Consider the following 23,353-nt stretch of genomic DNA (forward strand, 5'->3'; position numbering starts at 1 on the left):
GTGCAACACCACGTTGGTCGTTTCGAGTCTATTATTTCAAGGGATATTCAATGGAGAATTCGACAGCTACTGTTCAAAATATCCAAACTACACTTTACAAGAAGTCTTCTGTACAAAGGGAGAATGCGAAACTTGGATTATCTTCTTTTAGTCTATTCTGACTTAAAATTTCCACGAAACATTTTATAACAATTTGTTCTCTTTATCACTCTCCACATGCTGATAAACAATTTTAACTATTGGAGTACTCATATCCGAAGCTTGATTTACTGCAGTGTAAAATAGCCAAATATAGAGGGTCTCTCCGAGTGGATTTCAATGCTCACAAGTCAAAAATGGCTTTACTTCTGCATTTACGCTGATCAATCTTAAATGACTGATGTTAGCTACTACGTAACACAAAGTGCATCTAAAAGCTTATATGATCTTAGATTTTCTCTAGCCAGAGGAAAATTATTGAAGGATATAATTTCGGCATTTTATATCTTTGCACTGTTATAGGTTGCAAAACAAGGGGAGTGAAAGCTAAAAATAAAAAAATAAATAAAAATAAAATGTAAAAGAAAAACACTTATGCCGTTGCTTAAGATCACTAAAGAATTAAGCAAGTGAATTTTGATATTCCTTATACTCTTAACTATTTTTTTTATTATTTATAAATAAGGGATGGGTAAACTTATCATAAAATTGACTGCAATGAAGTAATTATTATTATTATTAGACAGCTCCCGGGAGACCAAAGACTCATCGAGGGAGGGTGTACTTGCTCTACAGCTCTGTCTCCGCCATTCCATCCACCAACTGACCGCAACTACACCAACGCCATCTACCGCCGACCACCACCATTACTGCTTCCAAGGACAAACACAACATGCATGCCCACGGGGGGATTCGAACCCGTAGCCTTTCAGCTGGCGAGCAGATATGCTAACCACTCGGCCAGCCAGGCTGGAAAAAGAATCGCTTTTCTTAATGCAGAAGAAGTAAACAATGAACTAAACTTTGTTTCACTTAATTCAATGCATTTCCCGTTTCCTTTACAAGTCAGTCTTTTCACAATTCAACATTTTAAAAGTTACTTTCTCGTTGTTCCATTTTCTCCCTATCTTATTCGGAAAGAAGTCTCTTTTATTCAGCAACTTGTTCCTTTGTTAAACTAACCAGCTGACAAGATCTTTCCAACAATCTCTTCTCAGGACAACTAATTAACGAATGTTCCGCTTTTGTTCACTGCTACGCCTGAGTACTGCTGTGATATTGCATAAGCAGTAATGATATACCATGTTACTGCACGCAACTTGCAATTATTTTCGTTTGTCTTCTTCAAAACATTGATATAGATATACACATATATATACACACACATACACAGTTAAAAATGCACTGTACATTTAAAGAGGCCAATACATTGAATTAAACAATGCACACTAGATTAATAAGTCTGAAAGAAACATGCATAAATAAATGTACAATTTAAAGAGGACGTTACAGAGATGTTCATGCTCAATTTTGCTCATTGTTTAGTTCTTCTGCATTAAGAAAAGCAATTCTTTTGCTATTAAAACTATTATATTGTTTATTAAAAATAATGTAAGATAGGTTTCAACTTTTTCCGGATACGTGTATCTAAACTTATTAGTCTAAAATTTATTTATCAATAAACAGCATCCTTAGCAAATTTATATTCCTAAATGCCGAAGTTTTATAGGTGGACCGCGAAAGATTATTTAATATTCAAAAAGTTTTGAAGTATCTATAAATGTAAAACAATTAAGCATAATATGCATCCTTCCAAATAAACATCTTTCAGAATGCCCAATATTAAAATAATCCGCCCTACTAGCGTTCAAGGCCCGCGATTTAGCAAACCTGATATTGTAATCACAGTTTAGAAAAAGGTGGTTTAGTCTTATGTCTGAAACTTCCCACACCGAATAAGGTCAGCTAACTAACTCCAAGCAGACCTCATTCTTTTTTCAAAAATAAACCTTATTTTTTTTCCACCTTTTAGAAGGATTTTAACTCGGGTCATTCTAATTAAAGAGCTTCGTCAAAACAGACTGAGATATGGAGGCGATATTTATTGAAATATGAAATTACATAAAACAGATCATTTCAGTTAACAGCGTCAACTAATCAATACCATCAAGACTTTCTTCATAAAATATAAAATAAACATTCATTATTTCTTAAAATCGTGTAAAAAGTAGAGACCTACCTTTGCGGTTTCGTTTGAACTTTAGATTCTTAATGATGTCACACGAGCATTCTTCATGCCTTTTTTTTTTCTCTCCAACCACCAGTGTCGCTTTTCAGAAATTCGGTTTTCATTACGTTTCGTAGTACTTTTTTCCCAGTCATTTCATTATCTTATTTCTAATTAGCTCTAACAAACAAGCCAAAGAAGAAACTGCGAGTGTTTTTCTTTCTTTTACGAATTTTTAAGAAAATGCGCAGTGAATGAATAAAACTAAACATGCGTGGAGAAAAGGATGGGAAGACCACAGGGCAATGAAAAAGACTTGCGATTCTCTCGAATGTAATTCCGATTCACAGAATCCGAAAAGAATATAAAAGAAAACAGAAATTTTAAAAAATATCCAATGAATAAACTTTGGCTGGATTGGATCTTCACATCTGTATACATTAATCGGATTACCCTAAACATTTCATGGACAGTTTTTTTTTTATCTTGAAACTTTTTAAACTTAAAGTATATAACTGATATTCCTAAAGGTTAGTGCTCCCTGAGCACTAACCTTTAGGAATATCAGTTATATTAAATTAATCCCTTCCATATACTTGTTTAAAATCTCCTTGAATGTACTTAATGGTTTCTCATTCTATGACGTACGTTGAAATTAAAAAAGACAAACAAAAATCTGCATTTTAGAAAAATTTCTTACTTTACCACACTATTGTTCTTAGGATCTTTTCGCTCTGAATTTATCTATATACATATGAATTAGCCGGTCTCATAAAAAATATAACAGATATTTTTTTTTCCAAACTCAGATTTGTTCATCCGGAAAAATAGGTAAACAGGCCAGAAGATCAAAATCTAATGAGCAAAATGCAGGCTTCGTTGCTTTAGTTGTCCCTACGTTAATTCGACTTGAAAAATCTATTTAAAAAAAGTATATTTTAAGATGTTAAATAGAATTTGTCATTTTGGTGTTAAATATACCATAATTAAATACTGAAGATAAACCCATCTTTAAATTATATCTGTCCGATTAATGGACAAATATAATTTAAACATTATATTAAACACTGGGCTGAAGGCTTTCACTAGTTTTCTAATAAATACTATTGTGCTGGTAGATAAATGAAATATGTCTTTTGATCTTTTTATGCAGAAATTAAGATTATAGAATATTTCTAAGGGGTTGTATACTTGGAAATAAAGACTGCGATCTGAATTTTCCCTGCGCAACATCCATGAGATCGAGTTAAGGTAGCAATTGCTCACCAGTTTATTCCTGTCTCTAACGCGCTGTTGTTAGGGCTGAATACACAAAACGAAGCAATAAATCTGTTGTTCAGTGGCGCTTTACTTCTGCCCTTTAGAATCCTCCTTTAATAACGTTAAAGAGTAGAGAAGTTTCTCAGTTATCACTGGATTGTTCTGGATTATTGTGCAGTCATCATAAGACATGAATTTATCATATGTTTCGGAAAGTGTGTCGACAATCTCTTTTGAGTATCTACGTAAGGAAGAGAAAGTGATGCTTAGAAAGGATGAGACTATTTGTTGTAATGAGGTAGCGCTTTTAGACTGTTTTGTCGATTTTATGAACCAGTGATTCGCTTCTGGTAATAGTTGCTTTCTTTCGGTTAAGTTTATACAAGTACTTATTAAACGCTTTTTAATGACCCACGCCACAGCCAAGATAAAAAAAAAAAAAAAAAAAAAAAAAAAAAAAAAAAAAAAAAAAACGCTTCATTAAACTAAGAGCAAATTAAAAGACCATTTCTAAAATTACAGTATCAAAAGGTTGGAATCTAAAGCTAATGATTTTATCCACATTTTGATTATCTTTCTCCAGAGATAGCATTCTAGAACGTTTGCACTTTTTCTTCCTTTTTTTTTTTTTCTGAAAATTGTTTATGCTAAATTTCGAAATGAAACCTCATTGGAAAAACAGTAAATAAATAAATGCAATTCATAGTTGAAGTCGCGAAAATGATTCTAGAGAGGCGTAAAATAGGTATGCATATTATTGCAAAATAGCATTCTTGCATACCGACATCACTCATTATCTTTGGTCATTTTTGGCTTATGTACTATAGAAAATTAGGAGATTCATTAATCCTCATCTGTAAGATTTTAATGATAATACCATAGATAATGATAATACCATGGTAGGTTCAGTAGCCTAGAGCTACTGAACCTACTGGATGGATGAGAAGGAACTTATTTACATTATTAACTTTGAAGAGTTGTGGATTGTATTCCATGTGAAACTCATAAGATGGGAGACTGTTCAAGTGTTGACATAAAGGAAAGGGGAGACGGAATAAGAAATTTGTTCTATGTATTTGAACTTTGAATGGATGTTGAATAGTTGCTGTACGTTTTCGAATTGTTTTAACAAAAGATAAAAGAATTATTGGTACTAGTCGCAAGAAGCAAAAACGAAACTAATCTGTGAGAATGGGTGGAGTTAATTGGTGAGGATTAGTGATTGATTTGAGACAGTGCCCGTAATTCTCACTTTAAGGGCACTGTCACAAGTGTGAGAACCGTATTCAATAGTTGGACGTACATGTGATTTTGTATAGGTTACTAACTCTTCAGAGGTGAAATAACGCCTTGCGCAAAAGAGAAATCCTAATTTTTGGGTACCAAGGAAGCAGCAGCTGTAATGAGCTTATGCCAAGAGTTTCGATCACAGAGTAAGCCAAGAAGAGAAAAACCTTATCTTGTAAGAGATTTGAAATTGTTTTAGAGAGTCAGACTGCAAGAAAGGTTTATTATATTGAAGTGAGCATTGCAAAATTCGACCAGTTTTTGTAGAAAGTTGTAAATAAAATAATTCATTAAATACCATACGTCCAGATTGAATGCATTACGTCGAATCGTTTCGCTTCTAGAAGTAATCTGATCGAAAGCAAATTCCTATAAAAATCTTCAGCATATACCAAATTCATATAAAATGCCCCTAACTCGTTCGGTGCTGAGGCGGTGTATGCATATAAACAAATGTCAAAAAATGACTAAGATGAATTGCATTGTTTTCATCTGTAGGGGGAAAAACAACATGATTTTTTCTTTAAAATATTTATAGCTAATCTAAAGAACTGTTGTTGGAGAGAAAACTATTTATTATAGGACTGACAAATTATGGTGTAATAGTGTTGTTCAATATCGTATTCTTGTGCAATTCTTTGAATTTATTTAATGTTGTTAGCTCTGGTGTCCTGCTTGGCTCATGTCAGCTGAAAATTTTATTTTGGCAAAGAGAGAGAGAGAGAGAGAGAGAGAGAGAGAGAGAGAGAGAGAGAGAGAGAGAGAGAGAGAGAGAGTGAAACAAGAATTTCACAGCCTTAGTTGCTTTTGCGTAATTCTAAATAGCTACAATTATTACGCCACTGTCCCATAATACGTAATAGTTTCGACTTCATCATCGTTTTCTTATTTGAGCTAATTACTTGTTAATGTTCCCCTCTTCCCGAGAGATGCTTTTATGGCCAGTAGTTTCTTCACGCGTCATTGGCCTGCGACAGAGACATACGTTCAAATCTTGTTTCTAATGATTTTGCAAGTATTTTATGGAGGTGTTAAATTGACATGTTAATTGACTTTCGCTGGGTTTTGGTGATTAGGCTACCTCCCCCCCCCGCTGATAAAATTTTGAATAACCCTCCAGCATTTTCAGACTAGTTCCATCTGGAACCAACTTTTTAGATGCTTTAAAAGGTGGCGCTATTTCGCTCCTTTTACTAGATATGAATCTACAAGATTGTTTATCAAGAGTCCTAAAGCACATATTAACCTGCATCTGGTTAATATTGACCAAAAATCCCATCTGATTTTGAGACAACTTATTAGTGAAAACTTATTAGCGGCGGATTACCAAAAGAAGATTATAATTATCTTGATTATTTGTTTAAAGTTTACATTAAAAGAACAAACAAAAGAAGATCCTCCAACGATTGCACTAAAGATGAGAGGGTATTTCAGATTAACCAAAGCTACTGTATCTGTAAATTTATCGCATGCTTTGGTTGTTCGGCATGTTTCACCAATTAAAATGTGTGTGTGTGTGAGAGAGAGAGAGAGAGAGAGAGAGAGAGAGAACAGCAATCCTGTATAACTTACTTTGACATGAAAAGCTCTCATTAATGGCCTTCTATTACTGCAACAGGAATTAAAGACAGTAAAGATAAGATCTGATTCAGATAATTAAGCGTCTTATTAATTCTCAGTGAACAACTTCCTTTCTATATATTTTTGGCGTTATGATACAGATACATTTGAACGAATGATTTGAAAGGAGATACATTTGTTATGAGAGAGGACGTGAAGGAATTATTAGAAGTAGCGAAAGAAAAGAGTGACAGAGTTGGGATAGTGAGTCTGTTTCCGCGGTATGACATAGAAGAGTTTAGGAGGGGGGCCATAATCGCAAATGACTTTATGCATAGGTTATGCAGACGGTGTGGTGTGGAGTTTGTGGATCTGTGGAGTGAGTTTGATGGGCGAAAGAATTTGTACAAGATAGATGGCTTACATTTGAATGGATTTGGTGTGAGAAGACTGGAAAAAGTGTTGCTGAGTAAAGTGAGAGTGGATGTCGAAAATCAGGGAAACTAGAACTATTAAGGAGGGGAAGAAGTAAATATGCAGACATCAGTGAGGCAGTTGAGCGTAAGAATGTTTATAATGTGCCCGAGCCAGTACGAAGGACAAGAAACCAGAATGGGATAGTTAGTGTAACGCATCAAAATAGGGGTGGTACAAATGAACCTCTGCATTTCATGTATACTGATGCCAGGAGTATTAGGAACAAGAAGGAAGAAATTTTGGCCTTCGTTGGCTCTTCCTGGCCACATGTTATTGCCATTAGTGAAACATAGCTGATAGAAGATGATACAGTTAGTGGGATAGAATGTGTAGGGTATAGTGTATTCAGGAGGGACAGACAAAATAAAATGGGGTGGAAGGAGTGTTATTGATGAGAGCTGATGAACTGCAACCAAGGAGAATAGAAGTTGTATTACAGGATAGTGAAAGGAGCTCACTTGAGTCTATTTGGTGTGAGATTGAGACTAACGGAACAAAATGTACAGTTGGGTGCTGCTATAGACCAGGTGATGGAATAGATGGTGGAGATAGTATGCATAGGCAAATTGATGAAATGAGTGCAACGAGGGTAATTATTATGGGGGATTTCAACTATAGTAACATTGATTGGAAGGAGGAGTGGACACATGTGAGGAAGGAACTGGATTTTATTCAGTTACTGAGGGATAACTATCTGGGACATCATGTAATGGAAAATAGTAGGGGTTCGAGGGTGCTTGACCTAATAATAGCATCTGAGAAGTTGACTCTAATGAATATGACCATGTTGCCACCTCTTGGTGAGAGTGATCATAGGATCTGAGCTGGGAGGTGGCTAAATGTGTGAAATATTTGATTAAGACTGTGTACATGTGGAATTACCGTGCTGGCAAGTATGACAAGCTTTGGAGATTGCTTGGTTCTGCCATGGCAAATAAAACTGCAAGGGCTGGATGTTGATAGGGCATGATAAGTGGTCAATGAGAATTTGCAGGAGGTTATGGCGGACTGTAAACCTAGAGTCCGAATATTAAATCAAGTAGGGGTTAAATGGATGAATAACACCATTAAACTTTAGTTACAAAAAAAGAAATAACTGTGTGGAAGGAATTTCAGGAGAAAGGTGACCTGCAGGCACATATGAACGGTAAAAAGCGCATGCCAGAAGGGTAACGAGTGTGGTGAGAAAGGAAAAAAACAGATTATGAAAAGAAATTAGCCATGCAAGCCAAAGAGAATCCCAAACAGTTTTTTTTCAATATGTTGCTAGTAAAAGAAAAACTGTATACGGCTGATTTTAAGGACCACCGATGGTAGGGAGGTCACTGATTCAGTCGATATAGTGGAATTACTGAGTGAGCACTTTGCAAGAGTACATCATCCAGGTGGTGACGTGGAAGGAATGAAGAAGCCATTAGTTTCTATAGGATTTGTGGTGAATGAATTGGAAGTAAATAGGCTATTACAGAATCTTAATGTGAATATATTTGTGGGATTGGATGATATATCAGCACGGGTCTTACGTGAAGTGGCTAAAGAATTGTCAGTGCCCTTGACCTTATTGTTTAATCTGAGTCTGGGGTCTAGTTTAGTCCTGAAGGGGTGGAAAGAGGGGAAAATAGTTCCACTCTATAAAGGAGGATCCAAGACTATTGTTGTGCAAATTACCGACCGATCAGCATATCAGGAATTGTTGTCAAGGTCTTGGAGAAAGTAGTCAAGGGTAAAATACAGGAATGGATTGATGAAAATGAGATTCTAATCTGTAAACTGCAACATATGTGAATGAATATAGGGTTGGTGAGATGGATAGGAGGGTGGTTGATGGAGAGATTACAGAGAGTAGTTTACTCAGGAGTAGAGTCCAAAAGACGGCCTGTGACTAGTGGTGGTGTGCCGTAGGGTTCTGTTCTTGGACCACTGCTGTTTAATTTGTTCATTAACGATATAGGGAAGGATCTGAGAAGAACGGTTCATTTGTTCGCTGATGATGGGTAGGACAATAGTGAATGCAGAAGATGTCAAAATTTTGAAGGATGATTTGGATAGATTGGAAGTATGGGCTAAGGAGAATGGATGTCAATTTAATGTGGCAAAATGTAAGGCTATGCATTTTGGGGTAGATTAGCACCAGTATATCACATTGGTGGAACTGCACTCCAGGAGATTAATGAGGCCAGGGACTTCAGAGTGTTGGTGGATAGGGAGTTGAAGTTTAGGGGCACATCGCAAAAGTGGCTAAATCAGCTCATCAAATCACTTGGATGCTGAAGAATACTTTGACGAGCAGAGATAAGCAAGTTATTGTTCCTCTGTATTGAGCCTTGATAAGACCCCATCTTAATTACTGTGCCCAGATCTGGTCACCTAAGTTTCCTCTTGATGGGGATGAGTTTGAGAGGATCCAGAGGCGAGTGACCAAGATGATAGCAGGTCTATGGAATGAACCTTATGAAAACAGATTGAAGATTTATAAGTCGCAGAAATTGGTTGATAGGGAAAAGGGGAGATATGATTGAGACATTCAAATTGCTTAAGGGTTTCTATAGAATAAATTCAGAGGATATTTTTGAGAACAGAACTGGTGGTGGGAGGACTAGGGGACATCCATGGAAGCTGGGCAAGAGTGTGGTTAGTAAGGGTGTTAGAACTGGGCTTTTTACTTTTAGCGTGGTGAATGAGTGGAATAAGCTGCCAGAGTCTGTTGTGGGTGCTAAGACAGTGAATGAGTTCAAGGCAAAGTATGATAGACACTGTGTGAATGTCGAATAGTTGTGATGGACATGATATTTAAGGCTTCCCTCAATGCGTCTAATGCCTCCTTGGAGTCACCTGTAATAATAATAATAGTACCCTATATGTATCAGAAAAAACAGAGCAGAAAAAAATAAGCAGTTGGAAACAAACACGCGTGCGCGCTTATTTTTAGCAGCATATACTCTGTAGGCAACATCAACCTTTACAGAGACGTAACCTAAATTCAATTTGAATCTGTACTTAATGGGTTTATGTTCAGTAAAACGTAATTACAAGTCAGAATTATGTTTAAGATCTCACGTTTGTTTTCTAAAGCTTTCTACAGAAACCTGTATTAAAATTAAGAGCATGACAAAAAGTTTGGTTAATATTTGATCAGGGAACTAAATAAACGAATGGCAGTTTTTTTATTGTGTTAGTACAATTAATTTGACTTGGAATTCTTCACAACTACCAGTAACTAAGGGAAAAAAATATTTTTTATACATTGTAATTTAAGACAATTCTAATTCTATTCTCTTGAATTTTTTAAACATTGAACGTTGCCTGTAAGAAGTTGTTTGTTTATAAGAAATTCGATAAGAAGGTTAGAAAATGACAGAAGGGGAATTCAGAATTTAATTTTCAGTTCCGTAGAAACACGTCTGCTGGATCCGCATATTCTTGTTCCAGCCAACATTATTAAAATAACTGTTTGGTTACTGCTGTACATTATTTATTTACACGAAAATCTTCCATCAGTAAAGAAATTTTTTCCGCACTTTAAATAAGTTCAGTTCTTGCAGAGGCCTTAGTCACGAAGAACAGTTTTTTTATGACGTTTGTATGTAGTCATTTGGGAATGACATACGTTCTTTGTTGTTTTTATTATCCTATAGAATTTGTATGGTGCAGTATTAATAATGAAATAGAAACAGAATAACTGAGCTCAAACCTTCATTTCGTTTTCCAGGTAGAAATTTTAACCAGAAGGAGAGGTAAAATTTCAGTAAACTATCACCCTTTTCAGTGAAATCGATGGATGATCTATAGCTTAGGTAAGTAAAGATTTGAAATATTTATGCAAATGACTAAAGTTCACTTTTTTTTTTTACTCCTATATTGCAGAGTTTACTATTGCAGGTCCTCCTCCTCAGTTTAATCCTGTGCTGTATAACTACATAAATTCCTTTACCCCATATCTCAACTTATGCAGTTCTCTGTTATCTAAACTTATTTATCCCTTTTCCACTTACCTCTCTCATGGTCATATCCTCTCACACCTTAAATGTTGCTCAATTTCTTTTCCCTCATTTTGACTTTCCTGCTAACAATTTACATTCACATTCTTTTGCAATATTTCATTCATACTCCATGCCTTTTGTCACCGTTCAAGTCTCATTAGCTCCGTTCAGCATGAATTTCATATTTATTGCATAGGCATTCTATCACATACTTTTTTTCAAATTGTTAATTATACGCAATGGTGTTTTTTTCTATATACGTTTTCAGATAAGGAAAATATGGAATTTATTGTATTTCTTTCTGACATATTCCATCCTTCCTGCTTCCAATCGTCTCTCTCATTTCCAAGTCCAAATCCGACGATGTGGTATATCTCATCTCTGATTACCAGCAGATCCCAATGTAAAGAAGTTAAAGCAAAATTATTAGCGATGTTTCTGATTCCTCTTTCACAAGTGATTTGTTCCTTCCTCATGTCAATGAATCACCAAACAGTTCAATTTCGAGCACAGTGACATAATATATTATTCTGTATCGTTTCTTTCTCAAAGCGGTTTTACGTACTCTTTCTCTCTCTCTCTCTCTCCTATCTTCATTTTTTGCTTTACATATCCATTAATTAATCCACATTTCTTTCTCATTCTCCCTCATCGACTTTCAGAATTAGAAGCTGCCATTTATTTCGTGGTGTTTACTATTTTGTGGTGCAAATAAGTTAAAATACGCTCATTAGTGGTCTGTGAATTACAGGAAATATACCATACGAGTATACACTTCTTTTCATTTATCTTTCCATATTTTCAAATCGTTGAATTATCCTTTTATCCATTATATTATTCGATGTCAGTTGCGCTCAAAAATAAAGCTAATTTGTTCTAATTTGGTAATCGTTTAGCATGTGTTTCTCGTTTACTTTCTTCATTACATAAGTTATGAATGACATCGGATAACTGCAAGAAATATTGACATGAAAACGCTGACATGAAACGTCCAATTCATTTTAGTAAGATAAAGAAAATAAAACTTCTTTATTATGTTTCGTTGTTTTTATTGTTTATTTGTTATACGTTGTAATATTTATAAAACAAATACCATTTATAAATAAATAAATAAGTCAAATAAATCCAATTTTTAGCGAAATCACTAATATAGAGGGCGTTATTTCTAAACTGTATCAGTTGATGTTAGTTTAGTAATGCTATGCTGTTAGGCTAAACGAATAACCATACACACCATGGAAAATTATCCAACTTGTTTACACAGAGAATTTGACTAATAAAGTTATTCACTGTTGCTGCAGCTAAGAGAGCAGCATGTAGGGCTGGCAATTTAGAGTAATTTGGAACTACGTATTTCAGCTTACTCGGAAGGTTCAGGCCACAAGATTGTCCGCGTATGTACGTAATTTCTACCATTTTTGTCTTCATATGATAATTTACGTAATCATGTTTTCTAATATGTAGTTAGGACTTAACAACAGATGTTGCGGTTTTGACAATGCTTACAGCGATGTTACGAGGCTGTGACACATCTGAGGTGCTAAATGAATATGAAATACCTTTCAAAAGAGACTGGCGTAGTCAAAACTTTGAACATGATACCAAATTCAGACTGCGCTGTGACTGACTGCACCATCACTTCGCTAATGAACGTTGTGTTAGGCACCGGGAAATCGCATATTCTGTGCAGAAACGTTATAAAGGAGGAGGAGTAAGATAAAACACACCTGCATCTTTAAATCAGCTGCTTAATGTTCTATAATAATAATGTGATTCTGTCGAAATGGATTTTATCATACCTTTATATTTGTTATCAATACAATATAGATACTTTCCTTCAAAAGTGACTTGTTATAATAAAACAAAATCACTCTTATGGTCTTTGAGTAAACAGAATTACCGCATAGCGGAATTTTGTTGCAGATTGGGATTAAAAAAACGACAAAAAAAAGAGCAGAAGTGATACATGGTACAATAAAATAAATCAGGGAATGATTAATTTGATATTTTAATGATTTTTGCAATACGCGAACTATTCTAGAATAATTCATAAATAGATTTATCTTCTCAGGCTCAATGACAAAAACGCCGATGTTGTGGAACCATTAATTTGAGAATTATTCCTACCGTATCGAGTTTAATAATTTAATGCACTTCATGCTGTACTCATCTTTGACGATGAAATTATGTGTTTGGAAAAGCCACGATTACCGCATAATTAGATTTTATCTGGTATCAGATTTATACATAAAGAATAGAAGCATTATAAATAATTCTACAATTTATCGCTATAAGGAAAACCAAATTTCTGAAGATTTCTTCTTTCCAAGTTACTGAATGTTGGGAAATTGCAAATTATAATCTACATTTTCTGTATTACAAATACTTTGCTAATTATTTATCGATTGTAAAATGCATGCGCGTTAAATTTCGACCATTTGAAATTATTCCGAATAACATTCAAAGTTAGTTCTTAGCAAGAAGCGGTTAAGAAGATCTCAGGACAATAAAACATTTATTTATTTATCTTGTTTGTTCGGTATACGTATTTATTACGTATGCGGTTTCCCCCCTATCTACCCCGTCTCTTAGGAGAGCTTGAGCCCTCCTAATGAAGAATTAAGTATATTTTGTGACTGTAGATCTCTGTGTGTGTTCATGGGGCTGGTTTGCCTGTTCTGAGAGACGAAAACCCCGAGTTTCGGGCAGAAAAACCCTCCACTTCTGTAAGAGACAGGCTAACTCACCTTTATTCGAAAGAGACCATATAAAGGTTTCTCACGTTATGGACGGGAATCGAACCCAGGTCTATTAAACCAAAAGGCTTCATCTATACTGATTATTCAGTATGCTTGCAATAAGCTACACTGAATTCAATAACCAGTCTGATTTCAGATTCTTTTAACACTATTTTTATATTTATATATATAACACTACTTTTTAAGTGTGTTATATGGACGATATGGTTAGTAGATGTTAGCGTCCAGGTTTCGAGGACCAACGTTTTTTTGATACGCGAATCCCTAATTGTTCATACTTTCTGAAAACCTTCTGATATGTAAACTTAATAGGTATTAGAATCGAGAGAGAGATCGATTGCGCTTATTTCTATCCGCTAAGCGATTGTAAATTGCTGGAGACTCATCAAATCCATGAACTGCAAACTATTCACAAATAATTGTCTCCCAGAAACTCTATCTTTTCATCCCACGGGCAAATCACCAGGAGAAGGCACTCAATTTATTACTGCTGATAGTTGTCAGTAGATAGCGTGTGAAATTGGTGGATTAAATACATTGTGAAGACGAACAAATTCCGCCATGGAATCCTTAGTGGTATCATGTTAATCCTAAGTCTGGATAAAGGAGGAGAGTCGGTCAGTTGAGTGTTGATGCTCTGACTGTAAAGAAAAAACACGATTGTTATCTAAACCTATAGGATCAACAGGTAAAACATGCCACGGGAGCCGCCCGGATAAACAAGGCCCGCGACACCAGTCGAACGACCGGGATCGGATCGAAAAGTGGGATACCGAAAGGAAACAGAAACTAACAGAACTATTATCAGTAGGAACCTGCAATGTGCGGACACTCTGGATGTCAGGAAAATTAGAACTTCTCGTGAGGAAATGAAGGGGTATCGGTGTGATATACTAGGATTGGCGGAGATGCGATGGACGTCATGTCTAGAAGGATGAACGGATGCGAAGTAATATGGTCAGGACATGACACCATGCATGAAAGAGAAGTTGGCTTCCTTCTTATCAAAAGAGCTAGAGAGGCACTATTAGGCTATGAACGAATCATAGTAGCAAGAGTTCAGGCAAAACCATTTAACATATCAGTAGTCCAGATATATGCACCCACGTCTGACAGCACAGATGAGGATATTGACTTCTTTTACAAAGATCTGACAGAGACAATAGAAAAAATACCAAAGCAAGATGTGCTAATTATTGAAGGAGATCGGAATGCCAAAGTTGGAATAGATAATGATGGTTTGGAAAGAGTCATGGGAAAATATGGTTTCGGAGAAAGAAATGAACGAGATGAAAAATTGTTAGAATTTGCAGTGGACCACGAGATGATCTATAACACAAGATTCCAACAAAAGGAGTGTAAGAAATGGACGTGGCAATCAAATAATGGGAAAACCAAGAACATGATTGATATGATTACGATTAAAAGAAGATGGGTAACATCAGTACAGCAGTGACGAACTTTTCAAGGAGCGGATATAGACTCGGACCAGAGTTTAGTGATTGCAAACATCAAGTTGAAATTAAAAAATAAATATAAACCCATCTTCAGAATAGAAGAGATACAGCAAGAATCTCTTCTTGCTGTATCTCTTGAAGCAGTGAAGCAGAAATAGGAAGAATGTAGAGAACAGTGTTAGAAGAAAAACTTAAAAGTTTGGAGAAAGAAAAAAACTCGAATATAAGAGTGAAAAGAGTAATTAAGGCGATAGAAGATGCAGTTGAAGAAACAGTACCAGAAGAAGAGAAGATCAAGAAGAAATATATTAGACAGGAAACACTGAAGTTAGTACAGGAGAAAAGAATGTTGAAGATAAGGGGTATATAAGAACAAATAGAGGAGCAATATATAAGAAAGTGTAATGAGTTGAAGAAAAGCAGTCAGAATAAGATGAAATGGTTAGAAGTCCAATGCAACAGTATAGAAGAGTAGTATGGAGAGCATGAAACAAGGGAGTGTACAAAATGATCAGAACCATTAATAGAAAGTGGCAACCAAAACAGACCACAATTAAAGATGAAAAAGGCAAAGTATTGATGAAAAAAAGAAAAAACTGTAAAGCGGCGGACAAGATACTGTAGTGAGTTATACGAAGAAATATTCGACTTAGACAGCGTTGGGAAAGTGACTGAAGAATTGAAGCAGATATCACCACCAGGTAATGAGCATTATATGGACATTTTGAGAGTAGAGGTAGAAAAAGCAATAGGACGGCTAAAACACAACAAGATTCCTGGTAACGATAACATCACTGGAGAAATGATTAAATATGGTGGTGTAAGGTTGGTTACAGAAATGCACCAACTATGTAGTACGGAAAGAAGGGAAAATGCCAGAGGAGTGGGTAAAATCAATATTAGTGACATTATATAATAAAGGAAATAAGCTAGAATGTAAAAATTATAGAACGATTGCCCTGACAAGTAAAGTGATGATGATTATATTGACGGAAGGATTGAGAACACAATTGGAAGCATACCTTGCAGACGATCAAGCAGGATTTAGGAAGGATAGAACTACAACTCAACAGATTTTGACGATGAAGTCAATAGCAGAGAAAGCTGGGAGATAAAAACAAAAACATATATACTTGCTTTGTTTATTTTCAGAAAGCATTTGACAGTATTGAGCAGAAAGTGACATTATCTTTAAGTCATCGGAGCCAACGGTGATTATAAAATAAAAAAAATTTAAACCTCCTACTGTTGGAGAATTGTTTTGGTTAATGTTAATTTCATTGCTATTCAATAACTGATAAGAATGTCTCTTGGAGAATAATTCTAATTATTCTCTAAGCTTAAAACTCTAAGGCTGTTCGAAGTTAAATCTCTAATCACTTTGAGTGAATATTTCGTTGAAATTAGCATAATGCACTGCAGATTTTGCGAAATAGTTATATGTTTATTTTATCTGTTTATTTTATTTAATTTTAGAATACAGTATGTTCGTGTTCTGCTAACATCTTGAATCTTATGCCAACGTAAGATGAAGATAATTAAGCTCCTCGGTGGTCGATAACTAGCAATTTCTGAATTAAACCAGGATAGTTGTGATTGATAAAGTAACCATCTATTCTTTACGATATCTAAGTACAGGATCTAAGCATTTAGCAACATGAACTTAGGAATCGATAATTAATTACGAATGATAATTCAAGATTTCTAAATGTCGAAATTTTGCATATGTTATAAAAATTATTTTTTCACATATGATGTTATAATTCATTCATTCACTACCATGTTGAATATAGTGAGGCTGAACCTTGGAAGTAATAAATGACAAATATTAATCTAATAAAGAAGCAAACAGAATACTAGGTCGTTTAGCACAAGTAATTCGTGTTTATTTTCAATATTCACGCTGACAATAAAATTAACCTTATAGTTTAAATTTTACATCATTTTCCGACTTAATACAACATTCGGAAAGATCTGTTACCGAATAATTAACAGAATAAATACCTGTTATCTTAGGCATTATTCTTCTGCTTACAGTTTAGTTGAGGTTAAGTTAAATGTATCCTGTTTAGTATATTTTCTTGCGTCATAGATCGGACCTAGGCCTTCCCGAGCAAAAGCAACTCGCATATTTCCTTTCATTCTTCCATCGTCGTCCAGACGCGCCAGAAGCAATCACATGCATCTGGTTTTCCGACTAGGTCTTTCACGTTTTGTTGAAAAGCATTTATCACATTCTCGTTTCCGTTTTTTTTTCTTCAAGCACTAATAACCGTGAACATTTGAATTTTTGAATTTTTCCATTCTTTGTATAAAGATCGCATAATTTATTATTCAGTTGTCATCCTATTTGCTATGTGTTCGTTATTGATCAAAAAATTTCTTTTATGTTTATGGATTCCTATGAAAATAAATGCGCAAGTTTTTCTATTCGCATGCAGTCAATTATCCACTTCATTTTACTCCATGCTCCAATATTTACGAATTTCCAAATATGTTTTTTTAAAGCTACATTTAAACTTCTGATTGAAATCATAGATAAACTTGCCAATTTCAGGACTGTCTATTTACAAAACCAGTCCCTATTTTTGCTTCAGTCGTCTTACATGCAATGGATATTGCGAAGTACGGATGCTATTGTTTCTTTCCTCCACCCACCAGTCTGAAAAGTCAGCGAGTTTACTCGCAAAGGCTGTGCAGATTTCATAGTTTGCTTTTATTTCGTGTATTGTAAATATAATGATATTATAAAAATGATTATATTCCTTATATAATATAATAGATTCATAGTTAAATTCATAAATATCCTGAAAGACATGTTTCGGTATTATTGTTATTAATGAATATTTCGGCAATCCGTTCCCTAAACGATGGTGCAACTAACTTTGTGCACCATGCACAAAGTTAAAATGAGGCAAACAACACTGGTGCAACACTCTAGAGTTTAGGGTGATCCCTACATCGGGAACCATCAAAAATTTACTAATCGCAAATATAATTTATCGTTATCATGTTGGTCGGCCCATAGTCGTATATGTGCACTATTTTGCAAAATATGTACCAGTATAGACAAACAGTAATGTTGGTGTGGCCTATAATTAGGCACAAATATTTCCACGAGTAGACTTTCACTAAATATTCAAAAATGATCCCTATATTGTGAGGAATTTTTCCCGAAATGACAATCATTGTAGTCAAATTTAATGAAACTGTATGAATGTGTTAGTCTCACCCTCTACTTTCCTCAAACGAGCTCCAGAGATTTTGGACCGAGATTCTCTTCTGGCCAATCTAACGTTGGCATACCTCTTAATTTATATCATGCAATCCTTAATCCTTGTAAATAAAACAGTGAATTAGCTTGCTGATATTATGTTGAATGGTTTCTTTAGAATTTAACAGAGTGTGCAATTCAGATTTATCTAGAATTCCTTTGTGAAATTTCGAGTGTCGGTTAATTCTAAACAATTCTGCATTGCGTAATTTTTCTGTCCTATGAGGGTAAAATTAAAAGCACAGAACCTAGGTCCCGATAGTAATATTTGACATATTTTAAAATTTAGAATGCAAAATAACACGTTCAATCTCTTCATATTTCCAACAACACCAGTACAAGAGGTTTTTGTTGAAGCATCCATATACTATGACATCAAATCACTTAACAGAACGTACGATACGCTGTGGTAAATTACACTTACCAAAATGTGTTGTACACCATGCAGTCAAAAGTGATTTATTTCACGGCGCATGATTCGGACACCTCGCATATCAAACAGGAGCAGAGCATTATTTAATTCGTTTATTATGAATACAACAGTATACCTTCCATGGAAACCGACATCCTGGCTGAAATGTGCTATTGATATAATAAGAGGAGAGCACAACTCTTTTCAGCACTATTCCTGTCATCACTTATTTTATTTTATATTTTTTTCTATTGATTGTTTCTTGATCTCATCCAATATTATTTTCCATCATTTAGTGGCTTTAGCCATAGATCGCCTCACAAAGAATGAATCTTTTAGCTGTGTGATAACAGCACAAATCGTTTGATGATTAAAAAGTTAACGTATTGTAACAATTCCCAGTAAGTCAGTTAATTCAGAACCGATTCATTTACAAGGCAATCATTGGTTTTTGTAATTTAGTGCCCCGCTTTCATGATGATACAAATCCACAGTTATTTAGAAGGCATCCATTGTTTTTTGTGATTTACTGATCAATGTGGGTATGCTAGTGATTTTTGTAACGTAGGATATATCAAATTAAATAAACTCATTCTGTCTGGTTGGTTTAGTGTTGTTAAACTAGATGTGTATTCTTACATTTTTCGGAGCAATTTTAACGAAGTTCGACTAACCGGAGTTTAGTATAATTGAATTTCTTATGTAATAGGTTCGAATGAAACGCTTTCATTATATATCGAGAAGGTTTATAATCCTATTCTTCTTTGATTGAGTTCAAATTCGAACAAAATGTTTTCGAGCTATTTTTTTTTAATCGTTAAATGATATTTTGAATGCAATATCTAAGTAATATTGGAAATAAAAAGTTGGAGCATTGATAATTTCAGATATTCAATGCAATTCTCTTACTACTATTCTTTTTGTTTTCTTTTAGATTGGCCGCAATGGTCGAATGCCCTGCGGTGGTTGCAGAACTACCAGATACGGATTTGGACAATGCCAGCGAAAACTTTACTTCCCTTGCTCTTTTTACTATGTCTGACGATCTTCAAAATTATAAAGCAAGCCTGGAAAGGTTAAAGTTTATTTCCTATGGAATCGTCGGCACCATTGTTATCGCTCTTGGCATTATGGGAAATGTGATCAACCTTGTGGTTTTGACCCGTCCTACCTTAAAAGGTGTGACGTTCGTTTACCTCACGTGGCTGGCAATATCAGACCTGATGTCACTAGTGGTGAGCATCAGTTCTCTACTTAGACTACATGGAATTCAACCTCGAAGTTACGGAGCTGCTGTGTACTATTCTCACGTCGAACCTTCCTTAGTGAACGCATTTATGGCCAGCAGTGTGTTTCTAGTAGTTGCGCTGACTGTTGAAAGATATTTCTCCGTGTGTCTTCCTACTCGATTCAAGGAAATTCACAATGTGCAAAGGGCTAAAAGGTTCATTACTATGGCGTACATTTTCTCTGCCCTATTGTACATCCCTACATGCTTCCAAAAAAGGCCCGTAGGAGTTATAAATGTATGGAATCAAACGGAGTTCATTCCATGCGAAAATGACATTGTCGTTAGTAATACAGCTTTCAAGGTTTATCTTCTATTCAAGGAAATCCTTGTTCGTTTGGGGCCAGTGGTTATTCTAGCCATTCTCAATACTTCCATTATAATTACATTTCGAAAAGCCCAGAAGAGGAGAAGGAAGTTAATAAATGGACTTTCCTTAAATGCTGCTACTACCACTCAGCACAGAGAAGGGAATAGGAAATACCGCGAAGAAAAACGCATGCTTGTTCTTTTAGGGGGGATTGTTGTTCTATTCTTCATTACTATGACTCCAGCTGGACTACTGACTCTCTTAAATAGTGATGACAAAGAAGTCAACTTTAGTTTTCAACTGTTCAGAGCTATTGCCAATGTCCTGGAACTGGCCAATTATTCCATGAATTTCTACGTGTACTGTTTGTGCAGCAGCGAAATTAGAAACACGTTTTTTATATTAATTTCCTGTGCCAAACCACCCCCAGAGAACAGTTACTTGAGTGCTAGGCCATCCTTCGAGAGTAACACCAGACTGTGATAGATCGTTTATTTTCTTTATAAAACGCTGTTTATAAAAATCTCATATTTTTCTCATAATTTCTTATATAAAAATTTAAAATATATTTATATTTTGCTGTATTAACTGTATAAATTCAAGTTGAACGAAGGTAGTAAGGTGCTAATTCATGTAAACAATTTCTTGAAATTTGTCTAAAATTTTATTATGGGCAAGAGTCACGACAATTAGGAAAAAAAAAAGATCTCCAAATTAAATGTTAATTTGAATTGTTTCTAATCGATTAATTTTATTCTATAGTTTTAAAAATATTTGTAATTATCAGAAATAGATATTTTAAATTAAATGTTAATATCAAAAACCTTATTTTGTATTTTACTTTCTGCAAGCATTTTATTAATTTCAAATTTTGAAAAGAGCAAGGTTTGTTTTGTTCCTTTTTTAAAGCTGCGATAGTGTTCTCTGCGCTAATATTTTCGAGCTTGTTACTAGGTTACATGAATAAAGCTCCATATTCTCAAACTAAATAAATATGCAGAACTTATTTCCACATTGCGATAGTTGTCTATTTTCGTAACATAAGTCAACACAAGAAAGTACAGCTAATTGGAAAGAAAGAATTTAAGTGAAAAAAAATTTCGATTAACTTTTAATTATTGGCATAACATCTGAACAACTCAATTTTAGGAATGTTTGTAATAATTCAATTGCTTTTTCGCAAGAAACGAAAAAGAAAGACGTTAGTTCTAGTAAAGATTTAAATTATTATTTTTTCTCTGTATTTTGCCCTAATTTTGAAACCAATTTTCCATACTAAGATCATCGAAAATCTTAATGTGAAAAATTTCTATAAGAATTTAAATTCTAATAAACGCTGCTATCGGGTTATGTTAAGCAAATAACATACTTCATAGGATTAGCTTCTATGGTATATATAACATAGCGCAATGCTAAAATTACTATTTCTTTATATAGTATTTTAAATTACGCGATTTATTTGCATGTTTTTGTTCTTAAAGGAAAAGCCATGTTAACAACTTAATTATAGAATTTGCGAGAAAAAAAAAAAAGTATAGTGTAGAACAAAGGCAGCCTTCATTAAATATAGTTTTAACATATATTTTTAAGAAATGAACTTACAAAATACGCAAGCCACTGAAATAAGTTGTTCTTAGAAGTATTTTTTCACACATATCCATTGGAGTTTAACATTCCAATAAAATATTTGTCTAGAATTTAAAGAAAAATATTAAACCAAAGAAGTATCTGTTTTATGAGCTATGGTATATTTTAAAATTTATAGTAGATGAAGAAATATACTGTATTTTTGAAGAAATATTTAGAAATAAATTAAAATCACAAGACCTTATTGAAAAAGCAGTATTCTGAGTTTAAATTCTGATATTTGGAGGAGTTCGAAAGGATATTATATATAAATAAACCATTTGCCAATGCAAATCAATCCTTGTACATTGTGATATAACAGCTTTGAATATTTTCTTTCTACTCTTGATCAAATATTTTTATAATACTTCCAGATCGAAAAACATTTGGAGTCCGCTTTTTCATATTGTTCATAACACATCTTGACCATTCTCTCATTTTCAGAAAAACGTTATTCCTTGAATTTATTTCGAGATGTTTTGAGGACAACTCAAGATTGCCGCAAAATTATTAAATAGTACAAACATACAGAAGGTTGCAGCACAAATATCACATGATTTGTTTTTCAGCGTTTGTCAAGCTAACAAGAAACTAATCGAATCACTTTATTCAGCTTTATATATTCTAAGATTACTTCAAGTTAATATGACTTATTCCAAATCATTATTACTTTTAGAAATATGATGTATTCTTAGTAGTCCACTACTTTTAACGGGTGAAAACAAAATTGTTCTCACCCGTTCCAAACGAAATTGTTTGTAGTAGTGAATGATGAATTGTAGATGAAAGAACGTCCGTTTAACACATCAAACAAAACTAGATAACTGGTGAAAACACTGCTAGGTTTGCTGGAAAATTTCATTTCATTATTATGTAGTACTGTAATATCGCGACAGTAATTGAATCATTGGAATGATGACAACAACTAATTGCTCACAATGCACCAGAACAGCAAATCTGAAAAATAGAGAGACAATCACTCTGCTTTTCGCATATATTTCCTATATCACTTCATCCAACCTTGGATATATTTATCTAAAAAGGTCTGTTTCTGTTCAGAAATCCTATAACCTTTCAATTAGTTATATAAAGCTATGAAAGTTGGACTCTTTCTGAAATCACCATGTTTCACTATTAAGATCTTAATTGTAGCCCACATAGCAAAGGTCAGCACGGTACACAGATTCGATATAACTTACATAAAAGTTAAGGAAGCTGTTACCTGGTAGAAACTCTAAATCACGCGAATACTAACGGCTATCATATAAAAAAGAAAATTAAACTGTTGAATCTCGATATATTTCGTTTATGTAATAAGAATAAATGGCAGAGCCAGATTTCTACATAAAAAGAGAGCTGCTTTTTAAAGACCCTCAAGATTAAATTACCGTTCTGAACAGACTGATGTAGACCGACATTTTCTCAATAAACTGCGGTAGAATGGATCTATAAGTATA

General features: G+C 34.4%; 1 protein-coding gene across 3 annotated transcripts in view; it reads left to right on the plus strand.

Annotated features, from left to right (window-relative positions):
• Positions 1-21,203, plus strand: part of LOC150103970 (putative G protein-coupled receptor AH9.1) — a 215,985-nt gene extending 194,782 nt beyond the window's left edge. For all 3 annotated transcript variants that reach the window (XM_090396717.1, XM_090396718.1, XM_090396719.1), the window contains 2 exons: positions 10,500-10,584; positions 19,607-21,203. In XM_090396717.1, coding sequence (XP_090252843.1) covers positions 19,617-20,753 — 1,137 coding nt within the window. In that variant the 5' untranslated portion in view covers positions 10,500-10,584; positions 19,607-19,616 and the 3' untranslated portion in view covers positions 20,754-21,203. The remainder of the gene's footprint in view (positions 1-10,499; positions 10,585-19,606) is intronic.
• The last annotated feature ends 2,150 nt before the right edge of the window (positions 21,204-23,353 follow it).

The sequence above is a fragment of the Typopeltis vanoorti genome, chromosome 8, assembly GCF_054136105.1.
Source record: "Typopeltis vanoorti isolate ZY-2024b chromosome 8, IOZ_Tvanoo_1.0, whole genome shotgun sequence".
Classification (NCBI taxonomy): domain Eukaryota; kingdom Metazoa; phylum Arthropoda; class Arachnida; order Uropygi; family Thelyphonidae; genus Typopeltis; species Typopeltis vanoorti.